Source organism: Diabrotica undecimpunctata, chromosome 2 (genome assembly GCF_040954645.1).
Source record: "Diabrotica undecimpunctata isolate CICGRU chromosome 2, icDiaUnde3, whole genome shotgun sequence".
In the NCBI taxonomy this organism is placed as follows: Eukaryota; Metazoa; Arthropoda; class Insecta; order Coleoptera; family Chrysomelidae; genus Diabrotica; species Diabrotica undecimpunctata.
In genome coordinates, this window is record NC_092804.1 from 56,096,489 (window position 1) to 56,123,351 (window position 26,863).

Genomic DNA, 26,863 nt, shown 5'->3' on the forward strand with positions numbered 1-26,863 from the left:
TTTTATCTTATTAGCAAACTTATAAGCTTTTGTCAGCTTGTACTAATGTTACTAAACAATGTCCTCGAGGAAACCACATTTTGTCAAAAAATCTTTCATTTCTACTCCCTCCAGCTCTTTTTAATATCTGGTTTAAATTTTTTACCTATTAGTTTCACTTTGGAGAGATTCGAAACCATCTACCATGAAGGTCACACAAAAAATGCAATCAACAATACTCAGAACTAACTATATTCAATAATCCCTCGTATGTAATAAGAGGCTGCGTGATACTATAACTCTATCCTTGACAGAGAAAAAAAATTTAATATTTGATAGTTATTCTTACTTACCAACATATACCAGTTTGTCCTCTTGACTTTTCTCAAACAAATGTTGCGAAAACTGATCTCCTTGTCCTGTACTTCCCCAATTAGTACATTTTACTTGAGTTAAATGAGTAACATAGCTCGACATCAGCATCGGTGAATCAACTATCAATCGATTTACTTGCATATGTAAGTCAACGAGCGTAAAATCTTCTTGGCTGCCCACAGCCGATGCATAACTGTTGTTACTGTAACTATCAGAAGAATCAGGTATGCCTTCATTAAGACCGTTTGAAGACGCTTCTAATATTTCACTGGAATCGAAAGGCTCTGGCAGAACTTTTGGACTCACTGGGCGTATTAATGGATAACGATGTGGTGTTACTAACCCTTGGACTGTTCTTTGGGAATCGTCAAACTAAAAAATGAACTTGTACATTTCTATACCTCAAAAACACAATTAACAAATATTTACAATTAGATTAATTAGTTTAATGTATAATGTATTTAGTCTTACTTAAAACGTAATTAATAATTAGTTTTCATTTCTCACGTTATTTGGGACATGATAGGCACTATTCGATCTTCAAGTTGCTTAAAACATATCATAACTGACGAAAAGACGTATGTTTGTGATTTATCGATTTCAAAAGATATTTAATGGAGTAAATACAAGCAAATAAAGCTCATGGGGTAGAGTGTCTGACTTCCACGCAGCAAGCCGGGGATCGAATTCCAGCGCCGGCGAGGACATCTAGATATTTTTAAATATTTACAGGCACCAGGTGGATTCAAATTGAATAAAAATGAGTACCTTGAGTAAAACCAAGTGTAATAATAGGAGGTTGAAGCATAGCACTGGCCCTGTTACGTTTCTTGTATACCATAGACCTAATAGATAACGAACTGCTTACACAGATGGATCCACAATATTAACAGGTGACATACCGAAAAAGCAGGAAGCTCATATATACATACACATGTATTTACAAACACACACACACACACACACACATACACACACATACTCACACACACACACACACGTATATATATAATTAGCTCTAGAGAATACGGACAACAACTTTGGTATGCAGAGAACACGTTTATTACAGCCTATCATAATTTGAAAACTTGTAAGAAGTACCGAACACTATAACACAAAGAAAGGTGACAGACAGTGACTAAAAATTAATACAGTAAAAAGAAGCATACATAATCTAAATCACTAGAATGATTTTATATATTATATATAAAAAGCTTCTCAAAGAGCGTCCAAATTAAAAAGCTCTTCATAAACTCCATATTATTGGATTTTCGATATCGATTTGAAAAATTTTACAGTCATTGCATACTACCGTATGAAATCAAAACATGGACCCTTGCAGTAAATAGTATGTTTTAACGGGAAGCATTGGAAATCTGGCCATAACTCAGAAAGAATACAATATTGAGGGAGAAGCCCGAACAAAGAAAATAGTTCTGGCTAAAAAATGAAAGAAATGGATCATGAATAGATACACATTCACTACTCAAAACTAATATTAAGAGAGAGATCCATTTGCCGGAATGAAGGACAACCTCCAATACTTTCTTTATTATACAGCTTGCTATAAAAACTCAAAGTTAGAATATATGTGCTAAAAAGTGTAAATAGTTTTCAAAATAAACTATTATTAGACATAAAAAGGTTTACCTGTTTCCCAGCTACAAAACTTCTATGCTCGGGAGTGTGAATCTCATGATCACTTCTGTGGGACGATAATTTCAACCTATACGTCTCTGGAACACTACTCGGAGCTATTATCGGGTTGCCTGACATTTTATGTGCAAGTATTCCATTTCTATCTGTCGCAATACTTAATTCGCTAGAAAATTTCTTTCTCTGTGTAGGAGCGCTATTGCTATCTTGTCTAAAATTATATATTAATTTTAATAATATCTCAAATATAGTAAACCTTAATCTACCATAAAACAAAATGTATCGTAGAAACGGTTTACGATCCAATCAAAAATATAATTTTTTCCCAGCCAGGGAATTGAAACAAACAGATGTGACAAAGAAAGAGTTTCACAGGAAAGAAAATATTGATTTTATAAACAAAAAATAATATAAATTGTACACAAATTATTTTGTGGTCATGGTGTTCCTACGATCTTTTGCCTTCTCAGAAACGAGTCAATAGCTTGTGTGTTTTGTTTATTTATTACCCCTTCACTTCTAAGAACAAATATAATTTCCTCGCTTTCTAAAACCTTCTCCGAAAGTCGAGTTAAAAAAAAGGACGAGAAAGTCCCATTTATCCGAAACGTCCGAAACGGTTCTCTGTCCTAACTATGTATAATTAGGGCAAATCTCGCATGAGCCAAAAAATTTAAGCTCTCATACGAATATCGCAAATTGTTACTTCACTTTTGTACCAGCCTTCGAGTGAAGCAGATCAACTTGGCGGTAAGTCATTTATTCAGATCATTTTTTGTAACTGTCCCGCTAATGTCTACTTTTTATTATTAATTATAGACATGGATGTCTGTTTGCCATTGCATCTTGCATCCTATCTTCTGCCGCTGATTAATTGCATTCTACTGCCGTATATTCAATTCCGCCTATAACTAATTACATTCTACAGCTGTATTACCTTTGAACAACGCTGCGTGTTAAGATTAACACATCCTCCATTGGTTCTTGGCCAGTCCTCAACATTAAGATTGCCGCATCTCTTAATCTACACACCTCTCTGATACGTGCTCATGGTGAAACTGTAAGTACGCCTTGACGTTTTACAACCAGAGTGATTTATCACGTTGCAATATTATATTTTTCTTTGTGACAAAGGACAATTCAAATTATATGTACGGTCAAAATATTTCTAAATAAGTTATATATATTAAATACCATTGTCGTTTAGTGTTTTTAATTTTTTTATTCCTTAATTTGATTAACTTATTAGTAACTCATAGATTTCAGAATAATTTTTTGAGTAACCATTTACTTAATTAATTTTCAAACATTTCTTTTCGGTCTCTTGAGGATATTATAGTTATATTTCACATTTGTATCAGAAATTTTGTTATAGATCTATCTACGTATATTACTTCTTATGGATATACAACATATAATTTATAATTAACTTTGTTCAATCTTATCTTTTTTTAGTTATCAATACAACACAGTTAGACCAAATTTTTATTCTTTTATTTCAACACATAGGTAGTTGATTAGTTGTTTTACCATAATTAGTTGTCTAGTGACCATCTGTATCTTTCTCGTATTGTTTTTTCTTATTTTCTTTCCATTCTCGTATTTACTAGGTTTCCTATTCTCTAAAAACCAGAGTGGTGGTGGTGCATTTTCCATCTTCCATTAGGCACACTTGTCCCTATCCCAACCGTGGGAGCTATTTTTACCCAATTAAGTGGCTACAGTTATAAAAATACGGGGAGTATTTATACGTACGCGACCTTGTGTAAATAATACGAATCGTGTATTTAAAGCTAATTGTAAATAAAAAAAAATAGAAATCAACCAATTACTTAGTCATTAATGACATCGGTAAAAGTAGAACGCAACTTTTTTCAACCCGACCTGGGTTAAATTTGTATTGTAAAGTTATACAATAAAAAAATAACATCTGTATTTTTTTGGAAAGTAAAACATGGACAATCGGGGCTAACGTAGCGTGAATCCAACACCACAGTACATCTAAACCACTTACATTAATGGAGTTGATCAAACTTTGTTTAGCTAGATTCAAATACTATTATTCAAAATATAAAAGGTAAATATTGCTTTGACATAGTCCAATAGTTTTAAGTTTTCTTCCGAGTGAAAAATAATTGCTTGTTTCATTTTTGGAATATTAGGTTTTGGTTTGGACTTTGTAACATCGCGAATGATACAGATGCTGATGTATTATTAGTAGTAATGGTATTCATTGTTGAATTATTAACTGTGGGGAATGTCTTGATGTTATTGTTGCTCATGTAGTTAAGAGCAACATTTTGTTCCATGTTAATATTTATACTGCACCTAACGTGTTGACAGTAAGCCACATCTAATAGTGTAATGTGTGTTACCTATTTTCGTCGACTTCGGCGTAAGGCTTAGATTTATGCTAAATGTTCTCTTATCCGTAAGTAATTATAGTAAAAAATCAGTTTGTTGTCTATACATATTGCACTAAACTATCGTTTACTTACAACGTTCTTTGCACAGCGGTAACAAAATAAGCACAGTAGACGCACAATTGTTTCATTTTATTTATATCAGTTAATGTTTGGCTCAAATCACAAAGATCTCTACTACACCTTTATCTAACTTCAATCGTTCAATTACAGAAGTCAATCCGGTACTGCTTTTGAATTTCCACAGAATATCATCTTGACATATTCCTCTACGTAACAGATTCTCAGAAGAGTAATTTTAAACTTCTGGCAAATATTGAATCAACTAAATATCCAATATTGACAGCGCATCCATTAAACCTTTTAACTTAACTTTATTATTATCAATCAATATTCATAACCAAAGAAATAGTTCATAATTATTACTTATCATTATTATTACATGTCATTCCGCAATTACTTACATTTTCAACCAATTTCATGCATACATACATAAGGCTAAAAAGGACGTCCATCCGAACAATTCTATACTAAATACAAAAGAAGTAAAATTCCACAAGAACACAGCTTAAGAGCGAAGGCGCAAAATTTCGGGTCAATGCTTTTTAAATGCATTCATTTTTTTCGAATCCTGAGAAAACTAATAAGTATTTTTGAAAAATTTAAACGCAGAATGAAAGATTACATTATTGCCGAGGGCCGAAAGTCCCTGAAAACTTCTATAATGTTTATTTTAATAAGTTACAGGGGTGAAAAAGAAGCGAACACGTGTCGACTCTCAAAACAGATGTATTACCGAAAGTGTTCGAAACCAAATACAACAAATTTGCTGATATAACTGAATAGGAATGTAGGCAGTTTTAAAATTATTTTGAAATATACAAGGGTTCTCAAAAAGTATCAAACGTATGTTTGTTTTTTATGGAACGCCCAGTATTTTATTACATTTTTTATACCTTAATATTGTAATTCCGGAGATATTTCGATTTTTCGTAAGTTGTAGGACTTTAAAAAAAATTAATAACTCCGAAACCAACGAATTTAGCCGAACAATATTTTAATTGTGGGTACAAGCTTAATCATAGAAAATACCGACGTATTTAAAGTTATATCAAAATACACAGGGTGTCAATTACTTACAATTATTATTTTATTATTTGTTATATAACAATTACTTCACAATTAAATTTTGTTTTTTTTTTGGTTGTATTAAATTTTTTAATATTTTTTCCTTAATTAAAACACTTTGTATATTAACGTATGCCTATAGTTTAATTATTTTATCGTTTAAACAATATTTAGGATATCTTAAGTGTACAACGTGTTTCAACGTTATTGACAATTCATATTTTCACAAAATTCTGAGTAGGCTTTAGTCAAATAATACAATATTTTCTTAAAACGCCATCTTGTTTCTTGTATACTTAAGTTACATCATTGTGTACAACAATGTTCTAAAAATTGTTTACTTTCTGGAGAAATATACGCACAAAAACCCCGATTCCTATTATACGGTAATAATGTAATTGAATCGCTTGTTTTGAAAAGGTAACAAATGACACTTTTTGCCAAATACACTTGTTGACGCAATATTGCTCACAAATTGTTCCTACACAGTATGTAGTTTGAAAACGTAACATATCTCATCTCGTCCCTGTTAAAAATAGACATTGAGTTTTGATTTAGTTAGAAAAGGTAACAAATGTTGGCTATGTTACCTTTTCGAACTAAACCAACTGAATTGGTTCGGCAACGATCGGCTTTCGGTACAGAGTTAAATAGATTTTTTAATATTTTTAGCTGTCAAAAGAAGTGTTGCCATATGTTCTCTTGTGAAAACAAGGCGGAAATTATAGCCAACCTTAACCAACTTTCAAACAAAAATGAGCAGGATCTATATCTTCATGGACTCAGCCTCGAATCCGGTGCAAAACATTAGAAACCGTAAGGCATCCGTAGCATCAAGTAAGCATAAAAGTTATTCTTGTAAATACTATGTTTGTAGTAATGGGCAGAGAAAAGAAGCAAGAGATGTGCAAGAAAGCTTTCTTAAGCTTGCATGGAATTACAATAAAAAGACTTTATCGTTTATGCAAACTAAAGTCTCAGAACAAACTTCCTCGTGATTTAAGAGGAACAGCAATATCGTCTAGACATAATGCTATTAATGGCAACTACTTGCATCGAATTCATGAATTTGTTGATTCGTTACCTAAAAAAGAAGTTCATTACTCAAACAATATTCAAAAAAAAAAATACCTGCCTGCTTCATTAAACATTAAAATTATTCATGAAATGTTTCTGGAGAAGAATCCGGATATCACCGATAAAATCATAAAATATAACTACTTCTATTCCTATTTTAAAGAAAATGTCGATCTTTCGTTTGGCCGACCTCAGGTGGCCAAGGTGGCTTCTTTGCTCAAGAGCAAAGAAATTCTACGCAAAAATAGATGAAATAAGAAGAATGTGCAGAGAAAGAGAGGATGTAATGGCAATAACAATCGACTACATGCAGAATCTGCCCCTTCCCCATATTCCTGTGCAAGTGGTATTTTACTACAGGCAGCTATGGATTTATGAATTTTGTATTCATAATATGAAGAACAACAAAGCCTTTTTCTATTCATACCAAGAAGGAGAATCATTGAAAGGTCCAAATGAAGTATGTACATTTTTACTCAATTTCATTAAAGAACACGTACCCTTAACGGTAACTGAGTTGTATCTTTTCTCAGACGGATGCCCCGATCAAAATAAAAACAATACCGTAGTGCGATTTTTGTTAACGCTAACATCAAGTGGTCGGTTTCAAAATATCACACATTACTTTCCAATGAGGAGACATTCTTTTAATGAATGTGATCGAGATTTTGGAATTGTGAAAAGAAAACTACGGAGACATGATAGAATATACTCTCATGATGAATATATCTCTCTCATTGAGACTTCTTCAAAAAGTAAAAAAATTAGTGTTCACACAGTCATTGGTATGAAAGTAATCGACTTCAAAAAATGGTGGCCACAACACTATAAGAAGCAAGTTTTGTCAATATCAAGCCATGGCAAGAACATTGCCACTAATAAAAAAGTTTCCTTTCAAGTCAGCAATTTCTATGAGTTTCGATATTTTAAGGAAACTCCTGGCAAAGTAACTGTACTTCCATTTATTGATAGAATAATGCAGGAGTGTTTTGGATTAGCCAAAATACAAGAAAGCAGAGTTAAACTTCCTGACTGCGTTTCATATCCTGCATATTGCCTATTAATCATAAAAAAATTGAAGACTCTAAGAAATTGTTGGTGTATTTTCCAGTAGAAGAAAAGGAATAGTGGTCGCAGATTGTCACATGGCCTACAACAGAGCAAGCCGAACCAGCAGAAGAGGATTTCTAATTAGTGTATAGTTTATTAGTTGACTTTTCAAATTTTTTTTTTTAATATTATTTGAATTAAACTGAAATAAAATAATGATTGCTCCATTTTTTCTTGGACTCGCACACATTTTTTTCGAAAAGGTAACATATGCAAAATATGTAAACAAATAATATTCTATTGGTATAGTGTACTTTAAGCAATAATTGACAACCATGGCATTGTGCAAACAACACATCCACTATCAACTCATATATTTGAAAGATTTTTGTAACTACATCATTTTTGAAGAAAATCAGTTTTTTTGTCTTCCTGTAAACTTTGCATTTATGTACATGTTACCTTTTCAAAATAAGTGATTCAATTTAAAATAAATAAAAAAAAGATTTTATACAATGAGCCAGCATTATAAAACTATGTCATCACATACAAATAAAATATTATAAGTATTGTAATAGATGGAAAATGTAAAAATAGAAAACAAAATATATAAGTACTCAACCTTACTTTTCGCCTATTTCTTGTATTAATAGAGGAAGATAATTGTAAAAATAAAATTCTCTTAATTTTTTGACCATTTGCTCTCATAATTGTTCATCTTTTTAAATAAGCTGGAATATTAATTCTTTCGGGGTCCACACGCAAAAGTAACAAAGTTTTTATTTGCTACAAATAACTGCCCTTGAATTTGATAGTAATATGCATGAGTCCTCTTTAAAATATATCTATCATCTTTCACTTCCAAGTACTTTACTCTCTTCCTATCTACTGCATCTTTAGGATATAAATCTTTTGCTGGAATTGGACATTTAATTTCGACAATCATATTATTACCTATGAGTCCATCAGGTGTTGCAGCTAAAAAAGGATATTCCTGATTAACATACATTCCTGATTGGCAAATATCTAACGCAAGCATTTCGCTTGATTCTTGTACTGCAATGGATTCTTTTTCTATTCCATAGGCTGTGAATTTATTTCCTTTAAAAGCATTTAAAAAAATGTGTTTGGCAACCTTTCTTTGGTCGGTTATTACCTTTAATTTACAAATTCGACCAAAACTCGAGGCGTCAGACGTTTCCTTCTTTCTAAATACCATTCACTTGAATTCCGTTGAGTTATTGTGTTATTGAATAATTGAGTACATTCCTCATTATTCTTACGAAGTTCCGATAGAAATTTTTCTTTAATTTTCTCTAATTCTTCATGATCAATTTCTAACGTTTTTTGTGCTTGTGGCCCATAATCTTCATCTGGACTTCTTCTTGTGATGCTTTTGTGAAGGGCTTGGTGATAATGACTTTTAGAGATGCACGACAAAGCAGCAGAGTGGCATCTCATTTCATAGGACACCCGAGAGCTATAATTTATTCTTTTACCTCCTTGAAACTTCGCTATTACATTATTATATTGTTCAGCATAATTGTTACTCATATTTTTTATAAGACTATTTGCATAGAATTTAATGCCAAAATTCTTGGTTTACTGATCGATTTTATAGATGATATTTTCACTATACATTTACAAATTAATTAGAAAAATATAAAAGATTTATGTAAAAAGTACCTACTTCAATTAAACTAACCGTCAATTTCTTCGTTTTACACTAACACGTTTCTTATAACAACGTCTCATATTTTAATTTATACAAATAAAGAAATAAATAGTCTTTATAAATTAATTGAGCAGTAACTATACAACGCAGTTCTTCACAGGTATGCACGTGCTAAGCCGATTCTGGACCGACAGTTTTAAAGCTTTCATACCAGTGAGAATTTTACTACACGTAATTTGCTATGTGAAGAAAGAACAACTAGGGATAGGAGAGTCAGTTTCGATTCGCTCCGTCTAAAATTTGCGCCTACGCTCTTAAGAACAACTATCATATTATAAAAAATTACCTGGTTAGTGTATCTCCAGCACTTAAAATTGAATTTCGCAGACTCGAACTTCTAGAATTTAAATTTATATCTTCGTCAGCTGAAAAGAATGCTTCAGAATGATTTTCACTGGACATCGAGGTAGTTCTTTGGACTTCTTTCTGTATTCTCTCCTCTGAACTCATCTGGCTTAGAGAGTGATGAGATTCCGAACCAGCAAATGCTTTGTTGACTAAATATGATGGCGCGGACACTTCAGTACTAGGAGGACCCTATAAATTTAAGAAAACTTGAAATTAAAGAAAATGTTTCGATTTAATATACTAATTAACAAGCAATAGAGTTGTTTATATTAAAAAAATGGATAGAAATGTTATTCTGAACATATCAGACACCTATCTAATGCAGCATTATTTATTATTACTTTTAGATGGGAAAAGGATGTAGCAAATATCAATATGGGTAGTAGAAATAAATGACAAACTTACAATATATTTATTTAGTAAGCGACGACCGGTTTCGACCACTACAGTTTTCTGGTCATCATCAGGTCACCGGTAAAGCACAATCTTTGTAAAGATTCTGGTACAAGATCTATTGTTAAGATGGCGTGTTTCAAATGCTCATTTAAAATGAGTATTTGAAACACGAAGCATATATATTGTAAAGTATACAGAATTATACGCGGCTGAGGCTAAAAGGTGGTACGTAAATAAATAGTTACTATCTATGTGTTTTATTTTTTCCCTAAATAATAAGAAGACTTGTTTCGTATAAAATATGTTAAGATAATTGGCTTACTTAATTGTCTGAGATATAAATGATTATTTAGAAGTTAAAACCTAATCGAATTATTAATACACGTAACAGTAATACACGTAAACGATCCACACACACAATCCTGTTTTCTATGCTAACTTGTGAATCTTTATTTTCAGAGTATGCACGCTATCGTGCATTTTCTGAGAGTTCATAGGTATGGTTTCTATGTTTTCTTGAAACTAGTATGACTTGTGGCTTTGTCCGAGACAAAAATGTATAGAGAAAAAGATGAAGAAGACAAACAATTTGTAAAATTATGTTATATACTATAAATTGAATAGGATTGTCAGGGCAGACATTTTGTAGTTCGTTAACACTCGGTGGTAAGCGGCTATATATTTATTTCTTTATTAGCACACAAAACCACTTCTCAATTATCATTTTTGACGGTTACATCTGTTGGAAGTCCGAACTAGAGAAGGTACACTCGCCTTGTTGCGAAATTTATTATTTAGTACCGCTTGCAGCTTATCCGTGCCATTGAGGTATACCCTGAATGCCAATAGAGAGGCAGGCGGACACCGTTATTTCTTTTCGAAAGTAATATTCTTAATGCAATACGGCAACATTGTGAAAACTCACCCACAAATAACCATTAAATCTGGTGGGTGGTAGTATTTCATGAGCGTACCGTCGGGTAACATCATAGCATCAAAATCAACGTGCAGTACATCTGTTAATAAACAAAATAAAAAAAGTTGGTTATCTGTGAGAGAAAAGCAAATGATAAAAGCGGTTTATGAGGGATTGCGTAGAAGATATCCAGATATGCTTATAGAGGATGTCGCGGCATTGTCTGGAGATTTAACGAAAGTATCGGCTCGTACGGTTTTCCGAATAATTCAAGGTAACAAACCTATCCAAAAACCAATCCATAAAGAACGTGCAAAAATTGTATTGGACGATAGTACAAAAAGTATAATCCGAAGAAAAGTTCATAGATTTTATTTTAGGAACGAACTGTCCACGTTAAAGGCTATTCAACGAGAAGTTAATGCAGACGCAGATGATACTTTAAATAAAATATCCATGAGAGTATTACAAAGAACTTTATATGAAATGGACTTTCGGTATGTGAAGAGAAATCGGAAAAGTTTGTTGATCGAGAGAGACGAATTAGTGATATGACGGAGAAAATTTTTGCAAAAAATTCGTGATTTTAGGCGACTTGGTAAAAAAATTTATTATACGGACGAAACGTGGTTGAATGAGGGTCATACGAAATCCAAAGTATGGCAAGACTTGAATATTAACAGTGCGCGACAGGCTTTCATTGAGGGACTTTCAACCGGCTTAAAAGCACCCTCGGGCGAAGGAAGACGTCTCATTATAACGCACATTGGAAGTGATTCAGGTTTTTTACAAGATGGTTTTCGTCTATACTGACTCTTGTAGATCCTGGTTCGGTAATTATAATGGACAATGCACCTTATCACAGCCGTCGTATGGAAAAAATACCGACTTCTGCATCTCGAAAAGCAGATATAATAGATTGGTTAAGAAGTAAAAATATAGATTTTGATGAATCCATAATAAAGGTTCAATTACTTGATATAGTGCGCGAACATAAGAGTTCATACATCAGATTTGCAGTAGACGAAATGGCACGCGAGCATGGCATCACCGTATTAAGAACTCCACCGTATCATTGTGAATTGAATCCCATCGAGCTAATATGGGCACAAATAAAAAATGAGGTAGCGCAAAAGAATACAACCTTTAAAGTAAAAGATGTCAAATTATTATTAGACCAAGCCATACAAAATATAACCGCTTCCAACTGGCAGTCATGCATTAAACATACACAGAAAGAAGAAGATAAAATGTGGGACGTAGACACGCGTGTTGATGTTCTTATCGAGCCCATTATCATTACTCCAGGAGAAGACAGTAGTGATAGTGAATTAACAACAAGAAGTGATTCAGAATCAAAATATTTCTTTAAAATAATAACTAATAGGTACAGTTCTAGATATTTTTTGTTGCTACATTCAGAGACTACCTATGAGATCCTTCTTCCTACCTGGTTATAATTTTCTAAGTAGATATGTACCTAATAACTATATTACTATTATTATGGCAAGTTTGTTTTTCACAATTGTAGTGTAGATTAGGTTGCTGGGTCTAGAATTATTATTTTCTGTAAAGAAGTTGGTATTTATATGTGGATATGAATGTTATTTAAAAAAAAAATATTGTACATTCTACCGATCTCAAAGTCGATCACAAAGCGACTAAGTTATTTCGAAACTATTACCTATTTACAAATTCATTCACATTTACTTTAAAGTCTCATGTAGAAATTGATTGTAAATAAAAGTTTAAAAGAAAAAACAAGGTTGTTTCGGGAATTCTATTATTTCCATTTTAATCGTATTTAATTGGAAATTTCCAGGTATTATATTTGTGTTCTTGGAAATTGCTCAATTTGAATGCTACGTCGTGTTTAGTTTAAAACGTATATTATGACTAACGAGGGTTTTTCAAAAGGTTAATCTGACAATTCATCTACAGTTTGATGTCTTAACGGTGGAAAATTTTATAAAAAGCAGTGGAAGATATTCTATTGGGGAAATGCAAGGCAATACAATAGTTATTAGTTATTCTTACGTTTACTACTAAAAGTTTTGTTTATATTTTTAAGTTATTTTCTTTCTTGTTTGTTATGAATTTAAGATATTTATAAATGATAGGTTTTGTTTATTACAAATTATTACGAACCAGAAGTATATTCGTGACATTTCATTATTATAAGGGAGAACGTTTTGGATTTAAAATATAATATAATTTAGCACCTCGACACCGTAAGGTACAAAAGTACACAATTAATTGTTAAGACGTAATATTTTGAATATAATATTTTTACATAACATTTTAACAAAATATATTTAACATAAATTAACAATTTTACCGTGGACGCAAAAATATTTTTATGTGCAAGTTTCCTATTATTTTCCTTATTTTAAAAATATACACGCCACCATCGAACTACACGCGTCTCTCATCTCGGACCCCTCGAGGATCTATCATTTCTAAGCGATAACCTGACAATCCTATTGAATTTATAGTATAGTTATATTCTAGATATACAATTTTAATTTTATAGTGTTGGTGAAGTGCTAAAATAGAGACTTTGTCAATTTTAGATTTACGTTTGAACTGGGACTTTCTAAATTATGGAAATCAATAGATTTAAGAATAGTTTGTAAATAATAGGTTGCATTAAAATATGATATCTACCTGCCGTTTTCAGGTATTCATTTCTGTTATCTGAAAAGCAGCCATTAACTGTGAAGGAGATAGTAGAAAGTTATTGTCTTGTATGATTTGTATACAATTACGGGAATTTGAAATGAGTTTTAAGAATTTGGAGAGTTTTGGAATTTGGTTGAATGCAAAGAAAGAATGTTTTGTTTGGTTACAAGAAATTATGGAAGGGATAGACAACGGGAAGATTGAAAAAGCAAGGAGGATCATCTGCTGTTGGACTTGAAGAGAGTGAAGACAAAATCGGAAGGAGTGTGCCGATAGTTTGTTTTTTCTATTAAACCGATGAAAGAAAAATTATTGTGGCGAAAAGTAGTGCAAAAAAGTATTGAAAGCTGTTTTTGCAGTATTTGTAAGTAAAATAATTTACTATTCTTGGAGCGAAGCATAGCTAAGGAGAATTTTGGCCCTCCAATAGGAGCAATAAACATTGTTAGGGAGTTTGTCGACAGTTTTGTTTTTTATAAGCAGAACCCGGGAAGGAGTTTGTTGGATAGGGAACTAATTAAAGTAAATCCTTTTAGAAAAATATAAAGGCAAATTGTGGAAACGAGACATTGATTGAATTATTTTGAATTTGTATTTTTGCAATAGAGAATGATACAGTAGCCACTTTTGCTGATGACATTGACATCACAGTAGTAGGTGACAGGTAGTTAGAAATTCACAAGTTAGCACTTTTCCCCTACATATACAAATACTTCTCATTAATAATATGTTCAAGCATAAAATAATTATTTATCTGACTACTTACGCTTTGAGTAAGAGAATATGGTTCCTTGATGTCTACTGAGGTGGCACTGAAATAATCTACAGCCAATTTTGAATCGGATACGCTATTTTTAGGAAGTGGCTCCAAAATATCGCCCACAGTCAGTTTACTCTTATCACATTGTAGTTTTGAATCACTATCCAGTTTAGTGGGTAGATTTGCAGGACTAGTTTCAATCAGTCTCGAATAAGGTACTTCTTTTAAGAGGGCACTCCTAAAACAGTTATTTGTAAAGAAAATGTTTTAAATTGTTAAAAAAATATATTAAATTATAATTACAAATTGTTAAAAAAATATATTAAATTATAATTAAAATTATAATATTTAATTTAATCATACGGATGGACACAACAAGTTTTCTCTTTTCCGTAATTTTAAATCGCAATACAACTAATAGATGGCGCCATTACTATAATTAACAAGTTAACAATTAACAAAATAAATGTTGGTATTGATAAATTAACATTCATTTATTTTCAATTACGGTAATTTTTTGTAGTAGTAACCTACCGGGAATCCAAATCTCGAATGCTTTATTGCGGTTTGGCATTTTCATTCTTTAGTGGCTAGTTTAATGAGTCATAAAACAATACTGGTGAGAAATGACATTTAATAATCCGTAATCCAGAGTCCAAAGCCATGTTTTGCCAAATGCAAACTTTGACTTCATTGTCACAGTTCCGTTTGTTTCTACCGAAAACCTAGGTATTTACACTGCGAAACTTGTTCTACTCTTTTGATGTTTATAGACAGGTTAGCAACCACGGAGTTTCCAATGATATTATTTGATTACGTTTATATGGAATCCATGGAATAGAAACCTAGATCCATAAAAAGAGATGTGAAGATCAACAAATCTACGATACAACTTTTAGAAAGTTGTACGAAGACATTTATGAAAAAGGAATGTGTAGTGTAAAATATAATGCAAGGGTCTTGAAGTATGAAAAGCTTAGTCTGATAGCGGAGATGAAAGGTGCCAAACTAAGATAAACAGGTCCCATGGTGAAAACGCTACAAGAGCAGTCAGTGAAAAGCTGTACCGAGGATCTCCAAGAGGCAAAATACAAATATTTAGACTCATTTCACTAAATCGTGTAGATGGGGTAAGGGAAAATTTGAAGTAACTGGGAGACAGATGTATGCGAACAATCGTTGAAGCTAATCTTCAACTATACATTACTTAGAAGCCGTTAATTGGTAAGGTATGCACGGCGCGCGGCGGAGTTTCCGAAGTATAGCGTACACAAAAATTTTAACAAGAGTTATTAAACATAATTAAAGCTTGAACTGAATACAGATCAAATATTACGGATTCCTAAAAATAACTTTATAGATGATCTAACAAAAAATTGACAATTGTTGATAATTTTTGCAATATTTTATATAATTTATCTAATTAAATCAACATACTTAATAGAAGTAGATGAAAATCTTCTATTCACTTTTTTATCGGCAGTCACTTCTTTCTCGATCGATCTTTCTCTCTCCAAATGAATAACTTTTGGACTCTCACAATATCTCCTAGACTGTCTGAGACCCATATGGGTATCTTGAAGAGTGATTTCCGATATTATGTATGGAGGTGTTCGAAATATAAGCATACCTTCATGAAGAATACTTTGTCCATATCCAAGATCTTTGCCAGGAGGATTCACACTAAAAGTATTAATAAAAAGTTATTTTATATTGAATAAATATTTTATAAGCAGTAAATTTTTAACAATTAAATTTTTGTTTTTGCTAAAAAAACTTAAGTACATGAAGAAATAAACTCAAAGTTACTAATTGTTAAAAACTCAACAAAACAACAAGTTTTAAACACAATAAATACAAGTTAAGTCAAGAAGCAGAATAGGAGGGAATAGGGAATAGTTTTTAGATACGATTATACCAGTACAAATTTTGACATCGCCATCAGTAAGTCAGAAAATTAAGGAGACCATCTGCCAAAAACCGGAACATTATCTGCCAATACAATACGTGTTAGTTATTAGGTAAAAGGTTAGACCAACTAAAAGAAAATATATGACAGGAAGATAAAACTTTGGATAAGGCCAAAGAACAATTGAAACTCAACATTACATCATAAAGTATACTAGAAATATAAAAGACCAAAAGAAAATAAAATATAAATGGATAATAATGGATGTTAGGAAAAGATAAATAAAAAAATATATGGAAAATATTTGAAATTACATTTGTAAAGATAATTTAGATGAATATAAGATGAATATCAATATAAGTCAAGGCATATAAATTAAGAAAACATATGACACACTGATTCTATGTAAGAAGGTAAAAACAATTATATCGATGTGGGTTATGTACCTACAAGAAAAATTTAAAAAAGTTTTATTAAAACGCCTTTTATATAACATTAAATATTAAATTGTGATGATAATATTTATGATATCAATAATTGTATGTTTGGTTGTATATACAATGCAACGAAATTAAGTATTTGATGCTAACTGTGGCGAAAGCACAAATACTGCTTCTTAAAACCAAACTTCCCTTTTATATCTTTTTCAACAAAATTCCAGTCCAGAATGAGGAGTATAAGTACTGGTAATGTTTTTTTAACAATTTCGATATTTAATATTCTAACAAAAAGTACAATCTATTATTCATTTATCACGGCTAAAAAGATCAAGCAGTCTAAAGCTTTTAAAAATATATAATAAGTTTTAAGGATAAAAATACAAATTCAATCAAATTTTATCAAATAAATCAAATAAAAAAATATTTAGACATAACATTTGTCAAGTTCAAATTAACTGAATAAGAAGTGGAAACAACTGAAAATTTTAAAATACTTCAAATTTACTAATTGTTAAAAAAGCAACATACATTAAAATGATAAATAAAAATATTACCGAAAAGCAGCTACATTCATCCCTTCTTCTAAATCTTTTTTACTGGGTTTGAAAAATCGCGTTCCGTTGATGTTACTTCCAAAAAAGAGACATCCTCCAGTACAACCGCATTTTCCTGTAGTTTTATTAAGGTTCGGCCACAAGAACCAAAGCTTTTTCAATCTGTCATCGTGCATCCTGAGAAATTTTTGTTGGTCGTTATATAAATTTGGATCTTTAATGTCTGGAGATATGGCAGATTCAATTATTAAAGGTCCCAGATTTACTGCACCCACCTCAAGCCATAAGTCGTTGGTATCATAATTAACCCTAAAATTTTACAGTTATATTAAAAATAGAATCACCAAATAAATACCTACTTGTAATAATGAAGTAAGCAAAGTACTTACTTGGAATGGTTGTATTTGTGTGGATGCCACGCGAGTTGTCTTAAAGACATGCTGTAAATAATGCAACTTAATCCGGAGCTAACTTGTTTTCCGTGCAAATTACAACTAGCCAATCGGACAGGAGACATCTAAAGAACAAAAAATAGATTTTGGATTATTTTAAGCATTAAAATTAAAATAATAGTGTTAGATGCCCGGAAATAATATATATCTGTATCCAGCATATTGTTTGATGATAAAAATGTCTCTATATACGTCTAGCTGGCTGGACTAGCCCTCTTCTTGTTATTTAATGGTGTTCAATCTGTCAACTGGTTGGATTTACTCAATTTGCCAAAGATGCAGAGACGTCAGTTGCGATTTATACGCATGTCTGATTGATTACTAGAAAGCGTTTGATCGAGTACAGCAGGCCAAGATGGTGCAAATATTAAAAGAAGCAGAAATTGACAACAAAGATCTGAGAATAATTGGAAACCTCTACTAGAATCAAACTGAAAATCTCATAATTGAAGGTAAACAAACCGAATACATAAAAACAGGCGTGGAGTGAAGTAAGGCTGTATTTTGTTTCCTTTAATCTTCAATCTCTACTATTAAAGAATATTTAGTTTTGCACGAAATGTGATGAAAAGACAGCAATATAATGAAGGACGGTGATTGATACTGTTTACTGTTTAAGACTAGCCAAACCAAGCATACAGTAATTTTTAGCTTACCCATAATTGAAGAGCTGCTCCAGATTCGACAAGCCAAAAGTCCACTGCATCTACAGCTACCCTACACAACTTGTACTTTAATTTATGTTCACTCAATGGTTCCGTTGGTACCGGTTCTGCATTGGTAATCACACTGCTTCTTACAGAACCTTTCTTTTCGTCTTCTTTCTTTTTATCCTTTTGGGCAGATGGTTTTTGATCTAAGAAAATTAATCACTGTAATTTCAATACGCAATTTTGATATTTTTAGAATTTAACCAAAGATGTTAATCCATAGCTAACAACCAAAGTTGTTTAACGTCCATTGTAACAAGTTTAAGAGGTCGAGATATTTCTTAAATAAAGTTCAAAAATAACCTCGATTCTGAGTAGAACTCAATTTTGTAAAAAATCTATACATTGTCTTCCTTTCCTGTTGGCAATACCAATTTGGTAATATTTTCAAGTCTAATTCAAATTGCTTCTTTATTAATGAGAATTTATAGCTGCTGAACGATAATATTGTTATAACCAATATTGTTTATATTAAGAATAATTCTCATAATGAATTTAACGGCTGATAGTTATGTAATGTGGGCAGTACAGGTAAATAATGAATTAAATATGGAATAGAAGATAGGACACCACCTTTTGCTTCTATCAATTTATAAATAAGAATAAAAATTATATACTTACTTGAAACATTGGCTGAAGGTGTTCCGCTTTTATTAGCAACATTAGATGTTTGAGCAATTTTATTACTAACATTGGCGCTGTTTTTGGGTTGCAATAACTGTTGAATGGCCTGCTGTACGTGTTGAACGTGAACGTTCTGTACAGAATGGGTACTCTTCTTCTTGACCACTGGTTGACTTAAGATAACATCATCTTTGGGACTATTTAGTTCATTCTCATCATCTGTTATGAGAAGAATAAGGGTTTCTAAGCAGGCAAGAATGGAATATAGTTGAGGAGTTGTTATTTTTCCACTGAGTTTTCCAAGTTGGATTTCTACCAGCCAAGCATATTCCACGGTATCCTGGTCTAAAGATTGGCCAACGTCAGAAAACATTGCATGACCACGAATCTGAAATATCAAATATGCTGTTATTAAGAAAGCAATATCCAAATTCATAGCTTATGAATATTCAATGTATCTTCACAGATAAAATTGTCTATGGTTTTATTTAACAAAATAGTCAAGATTTTAATACCCCCTTTAAACAGTTCTTTAGGACAGCTCACAAGAATTATCTTAAGATAATTCTTAGATAATGAGGACACCAAGTATGGAAATGATTTGAACAATTACCGAAGTGTTTTTTATAGTACTGTAGTCAATTGGCTTATTGTATAGTAAGTATATCTTCCATTTATTCATGATATCCGTTCGAAAATTCTTTAACAATGTATTAAATTGTACTTATTTAGTAGATGGTTATCATATGTTTATTAAAACAGCCTGATTGTGTACAAGCAGATGGAAAGAAACCTGTTTCTACAATATTTCTGAGCCGAGTTCTGCTTGTTTTCGGCAGTACTTCAACCCTATTAGCAGGTGGATGTTCAATATACATTTGCCATATGCTTGACCGGGTATAAGTTCCCAGTGGTAATTATTTTGTATTCCGATCTAGGCTCTCTTCCGGTCGCGGACAACGCTTTTTGACACTCCTAAGGCTGGCTCTAGGCCGAACTATTTTGTACTGATATTCTTTCAGCAAGATCTTTCGTTGTCGTGTATTTTCGATAACCTAGTACATACAACAATGTAACACTGTTATGCTCCGTCAGTGCATCGAGTTCTTCTGAGCATTTCCACACTAGCCTAGAGGCTATCTTAGAGCGCCTAGCAGCATCTATAGCTGCTTGATTATCTATACATAATATTGATCCGCTTAAGTACAAAAGCCTTGATGTTGATTTGTCTTAAACAATGTAAGATTGTATAAATCTCTGCCTAGAATACATTATCGATGTGTTACAATGATGAAAGATCCGGGAGATGATTGAACATTTTCACTTAATTTTGAAAAATGAATAGAATAAGACTTCTTCTTATTGTACCGTCTTCTAACGACGATTGGCGATTACTTCTTTAAACGCTTCCCTATCTTTTGCAACGTGAAATATATGTTTAACACTAAGGTTAGTCCAATCTCTGTATTCCTCCGTTAAGATTTTTCTTTCTTCTCAAGTCTTTTTTTCTCTCTACTCTTCCTTGCCTAATGACGTGTAGCAGAGATTATTTATCGCACGTCGTTATAATTTGGCGCAACAATGCCAATAATTTTCAGTCAAGTTCAATCTTGTGTTGTGAATGCACGTAGATAAATATGTAGCGAATACGAATACAGCAGTAATAATATTGTGGATTACTTATTTGTATTATATCTTGACAAAAATATTTTAAAATGAGTGAGAGCAAAGATTGGAAGGGTAAGAATGTCACTGCAGTTCCTTCTCCATCCTCCAAAGATTGCAAGTAAGTTGTTAATTTTTTCTTTTCTAATAAAAATTTTCATTGAAAACAATTTTTTGTTGACTGATCAATCTAAATTTGTTAATATGTACTTAATTTTTAGGTGCAGAAAAAAGTGCTTTTTATTGATGAGTAGCGACGAAAAAATGCAGATTTTTCAACGATTTAGAGACCTGACTACAAAAATGAGCAAGATTGTTACTTTCAAAGCCTAATTTCCGCAACTGAAGTTAAGAAACGACGTAGAAGAAAAGAACTTGGTGAGTCTTCAAAACCTAATAGAATTAGTAGCTATGTATGTACACTCCATATCAACCCTTAGTAGAAAAATTACCGTTTGCAAATTAACCTTCTGTTTTCTTCACGGAGTAACAATTGACCGAACAATTGAGAAAATGATTCATCTACGTAGAGCTAAGAAATTTTCAACTCAAATGAAATTTGTTAAAGAAATTTCCGAGTCCAACGAGGAAATTGGGGTTATTTCTATAGATTATATGCAGAACCTTCAACTACCACAAATTTCGGTGCAAGAGGTTTTCTATCTTCGCCAGGTAACAGTGAACGTTTTTTGTATTCACAATAATAAAACAGGAAAAGCAACGTTTTTTCTGTATTATGAGGGTAACGGTACGAAAGGGTCGAATGAAGTTTGCTCATTTCTAAGGAGATATTTTATAGAGACCATGCCGTTAGTGAAATATCTTCATATTTTCTCTGGCGGTGGTGGAGCGCAAAATAAAAACCAGACTGTGTGGTTGAGGTGTGTGGTTTTTTTCCGCTTTGATTTCGCTCGAAAATTTTAAGACCATTGACCATTATTTTTCTATTAGGGGTCATTCCTTCCTACCCTGTGATAGGGATTTTGCGGTAATTAAAAGAAAAATTAGAAAAGCGACCGTATATACACCATGGAAGAATATGGGCAGCTGATAAAAACTTCATGTAAAAATAACCGCTTGAATGTGGTATTGGTTAATGCTGAAGACGTAATCGATTACAAAAGTTGTTGGCCAGAGTATTACAAAAAAGCCATGTTATTCGAGGAATCCAAGTGGCAAAAATATTCCAAGGAATCAGAAGGTTCAACTAAAAATGAGCCAATTCATGCATTTTCACCACTCCTGCGAGATCTCATACTTGGTTGTAGCACACCCTTTTATAAACGGATTAGCCAATCAATCACACCTTCAGGCTTAAGAATAATAAAAAAAAATAAACTAATATTGCCTGAAGCCTTGGCATATCCCAGTGGAAAGATTCAGATTAATTATAAGAAGATTGCTGATATACAAAAACTACAAAGTTATATACCGGATGTCGAAAATTTACAGGATTATTATAATAAATTGTTAAACTGGCCCACAACGACCAATAATCACACTTTTCATTTTTTTGTGTTGTAATAAAATTTTTTTGTACTTTTTAATATAAATTACAGTACTATGTGTATTTTGTTTCAATAATTCTGTTATATCCTTCAACGCCCCGTTACATCGGTTTATTATTATTTTAAAAAGAGAGACTATTTGCATGCTATATTCTATTTTTATGTTATAGATTGTGATAACATAAAGGTGAACTAAGCTTAACGTATAATATTAAAAACAAACCTGCAAGGATGATAGTGTTAGTTTTCCTTGATTTAAATGTTTCTCCTTAGCAGATCTATTAACATTATCAGATACTAACAACACTGCTGGACTTAATAATAGTTGCAATTCAGTTTGATCAAAACGCTTCTTCATTTCAAAGCCGAATCTCTCACATAGTATAACTGGACATGGAGGATCTTTTTCAGTGCAACTCTAAAATATAAGATAATAAATAACGAATGCGCTAGCACGACATTTAAACTTACTTTAAGAAGATGAGCTTGAATATCGTGCATTATAATTGATACATCTACGGCCAAAGGTCGATAATATCGGTGATCAAAGTCATCTCTAAGTTCTAATGGAATGTTTGTATTGCTGTCTTCAGATTTTATTTCCGAACCACTATCTATATTGACTACTTTTTGCATGTCCGTAAAGCTTTGAAATTCTCCAAAAATGTTTTCCTTGAAAATAAAAAAGTAAATATTAAATTATTAGAAGTTAAAAAGATAAAACATAAAAATATATAGGGACATGAAAATCTTACACATAAAAACACATAAATTTATTAAATGTAAAAATGAATATTAAATCATTCTTCTTCTTCTTCCTCTTTATAATCAATTCTTCATGTTCATTGGCGGATTTATACTTCTATGAAAGGTTGTCACTCCATCTTTTGCGCGGTCGTCCGATACTTCTTCTACCGATTGGTGATTTATCTCTTGCTATTTGGACCACACGGGTCTCCCCCAATATGCTTATATGGTTATTCCATTCTTTTTTTTCTGTTTACTGTCCATTCATTTATACAATGTACGTTACATTTTCTTCTATCTTCACTCCTCTTTCGATCTCTCAGCGTATTTCCTGTACTTCTCACTACTCTCATTTCTGCTGTTTCCAATAGTCTTTGTCTTGTGGCTGTGTCGGGTCTTGTTTCTGATGCATCTCTCTTTATTGATCTTACATTGGCTTTACACATTCTTGACTTGATCTCAGTGTTAATATGTCGGTTTCGCCATATACGCTGTAAAAAAGTTTCTCCATATACGCTAATTTTACTAAGTTATAAGGAAAAATGCTGTTAAGAGTTAAATGTATGTATAATTTGAGTATTTTCACTGCTTTTTCAGGTCTCCACAGCTGGACAGTGTAATTCTAAGGTATTTTTATTTCCATTACTTGTTCAATACTATATTAAATTATTAGACATGAAAAATGGAAATCTTGTAAGAATTTATAAATATATAGTTATTTTAGTTATTATAGTTAGTTCTATAGTAAACATAAAATATATAGTTATTTTTCTTCCTCTTTCTTGGAATAGGTATATTTGTTGGTTTATCATTCGGATTATTCCTCTGTTTTATGGATTTTCTGACCATCATTTCCTTCGCGTTCCCGTTATCTCCTTTCAATGAGTTATGTGCCTATCGCTAGTTTTACTATTTTACGTTTGCTGTCAGAATTTATTTCTATTCCTAGTCAATTTGTTAAGTCCTTTATGTATATCTTCATTCAATGCTTTCTCCCTTAATGTTTTGTTTGTTAACTGTCGACTACCTACTCTCATTACTGCCGTTTTCAGTGTGTTAAGTTCGTGTCCGGCCGGGTATCAGCAGTATGCGACTGTATCTATCTAACTACCAGCCTTATATATATTTTTGTATTTACTTCTTTTGATAAAATAGTTATTTGTTGCTTTAAATTTTTATTATGCATCCTTTATTTGTTTTTACTTTCTTATAACTTCGTCCATGATCAAATTGAACAAAGAAAAATATCAGTGAGTCCTCTTGTTTTATGCCGTGTTCGAATGAAATTGTTCCACCATTTCACCACCAATCCTAAAAATTACTTTATTATCGTTATATATATTTTCTACCATTTTTATTACATGTACTGGTATTCTTCGGTCATATAGTAAGTGCGTCACTTTTATTAGTCATATTAGATACATAAATACTGGCTTGTTATATTCTAGAAAGTTCTCTTAAGAGAATTTGTCTTTAATATTATGTTTATATGGAGTTAAACCACAACAACACCCTTATGTAAAGGGCTTACCAGATAAATCTAAAAGGATAGGAAATATTTGTACCAGTTGCATTGTACAAGTATGTACAATGTACATTACAACAATATTAATAAAACCATCACACTGAGATCTATCCTGTCCAAAACCAACCCAACACCACACGAAAGGTCAAGGAACTGCATCTATAAAATACCCTGTGAATGTAGCAATTTTTATGTGGGACAAACCGCAAGACCACTGAGTGTTAGGATAAACGAGCATAAAACATACATCAAGAACAGACTTCGACAAATTTCAGATATGCAACCATGCCCGGAATAACGAGCACGTAGTACAATAGAAAGATGCATCAATAATCATGAAAGAAACAAGACATGAAAAAGGCAAAAATCAAAGAAGCCGCTATCATCCTACTCAATGAAGAAAAATATGTAGCAAGCCCCTTAGCAGACTGTAGCAGGCTTTGGTTGCCAATACTAAAAGACAAAGTCAACAACAAGAACATACCAACAATAGCAGATTAAAGGAAGTCGCAGACATTATCTACAATTATACACAATGCATATGCAACACACAATACACAAACACATAATCTACGTTAAACAAACATTATACAAACAAATAAAATACACAAAACAGTTACAATTTGATATTCCAATGGTAAAAACACCACCTACAAATTTTTTGTGAACCAAAGGGCCTACAAGATCGAGGCCCAGTAACATAACCCAACTTAACAACTTGTTGGTTATATTTTTGGCAAAATTTTTTTAAATATTTTTTTGTAAACGATTTCCGACGTAGAAATCGAAACGTCAAACGTTATTAACAATGTAATTTTCATTAGAATTCATTACGATCAATTGTGGCTTAACCCTATATAACAGAATATTTAACGTATGCCACAAGAACAGTTTGAGAAGCTTTTTAGAATTTGTCTTACATTGAACACTGTTCTGCGCAAGATCGGAAGAGTCTGAATCCTTGATGTTATTTTTTATAGTTTTAAGATAATTTTTTTATTCTTGTTATTTTCAAATTAGTGTTTAGTAAATTAATTCCTAGGTAAGTATTCCCTTTTTTCGATTTCTTTTCTTAATGATAATTAACAATATTGTTTTTCTTCATTCGTCAGTAATTCTCTTTTGTGTAATATTGTCTTGTACCAGTCCTTGTAATTGCGCTTCGATTGTTTAGTTTTTCTAGTGCTTCTCTAATATGTCATTAACTCCAGTTTTGCCGTCTAAAGTATACGAAAAGTATAAATTACAAAATACAAATACACTATGGATATTGAATAACATAATATTTTCACATATTCCTAATACATACCTTAAAATTCATAAAATTCTTTAATGCTGTTCCGTATACAAGCAATACAGAAGGCCCAATTTCTAATTCTACACTCACAGTGTCTGCTTCTAAGGTCGTTGGGTCGAATCGCTTGGTTCCATCAGGAGACCGTTTTCGATTTTTCCTTTGATGTGGAAATCGTATTGGAGATAAAAGTATTTCTTCTTTGACGGGCGTAGAAATATTAGCTTGAGGTTGAGGTCCTAACGGTGGGCTGGGATGATAAGTGTACAAGATATTAATGGCTCCGATAGGAACCCACCAGAAGTCCACCCAACCAGAACTGTAAAAATATTAGAAATTTTTAATCTAAAAACTTGCAAATGTTTTAAATAATTTTAAAAGTATAACAGTAGTTAACTTTTGCATTTATAGAAACACGCATCCCAACACCAGTCCAATTATTAAATTTTTTGTTGTTGCGATTTTTCATTATGTGTCTCCGAACAGATGAATTTCTAATAATAATAACCATACACTTTCATCATTTCATAATTCCTTACATTCTCTATTGTCCCTACAATCTGGTAATCATCTTAACCTGTGCTCTCCCATTTTGGCAACAATTGATGCTACCCTTAGGCTCCCTTAATATATATATATAATAATAACGGATTTATTACGGCTGTCGCCGCTTCTCCGCCCCCAATTTCCATCTTTTTCTGTCATATGCAGTTGCCTCTTCTAAGTCTCTTGCCGCCATTGCTTCATCAATATCGTTGCGCCAACTTCTCCGTGGTCGTCCTCTCTTTCTTCTTTCAGGAGGGATCCATTCCAGTACTCTCCTAGGCCATCTGTACTCTGGCATTCTTTTAACATGTCCGAACCAGATTAATTGTTTTCTTTCTATGTCATCATTGATATTTCTCTCCAT

The 26,863-nt window shown here is 32.2% G+C and overlaps 1 protein-coding gene across 7 annotated transcripts in view; it reads right to left on the reverse strand.

Annotated features, from left to right (window-relative positions):
• The window catches only part of tweek (transmembrane protein KIAA1109 homolog tweek), a 204,308-nt gene that overhangs the window by 154,095 nt on the left and 23,350 nt on the right, over positions 1-26,863 (reverse strand). For all 7 annotated transcript variants that reach the window (XM_072522926.1, XM_072522925.1, XM_072522922.1 and 4 more), the window contains exons 9-20: positions 25,969-26,272; positions 22,859-23,059; positions 22,611-22,805; positions 19,212-19,602; positions 18,537-18,736; positions 17,818-17,945; positions 17,429-17,737; positions 15,963-16,208; positions 14,532-14,763; positions 9,710-9,960; positions 2,005-2,221; positions 333-726 (exon numbers count right to left, since the gene is read on the reverse strand). In XM_072522926.1, coding sequence (XP_072379027.1) covers positions 333-726; positions 2,005-2,221; positions 9,710-9,960; positions 14,532-14,763; positions 15,963-16,208; positions 17,429-17,737; positions 17,818-17,945; positions 18,537-18,736; positions 19,212-19,602; positions 22,611-22,805; positions 22,859-23,059; positions 25,969-26,272 — 3,068 coding nt within the window. The remainder of the gene's footprint in view (positions 1-332; positions 727-2,004; positions 2,222-9,709; positions 9,961-14,531; positions 14,764-15,962; positions 16,209-17,428; positions 17,738-17,817; positions 17,946-18,536; positions 18,737-19,211; positions 19,603-22,610; positions 22,806-22,858; positions 23,060-25,968; positions 26,273-26,863) is intronic.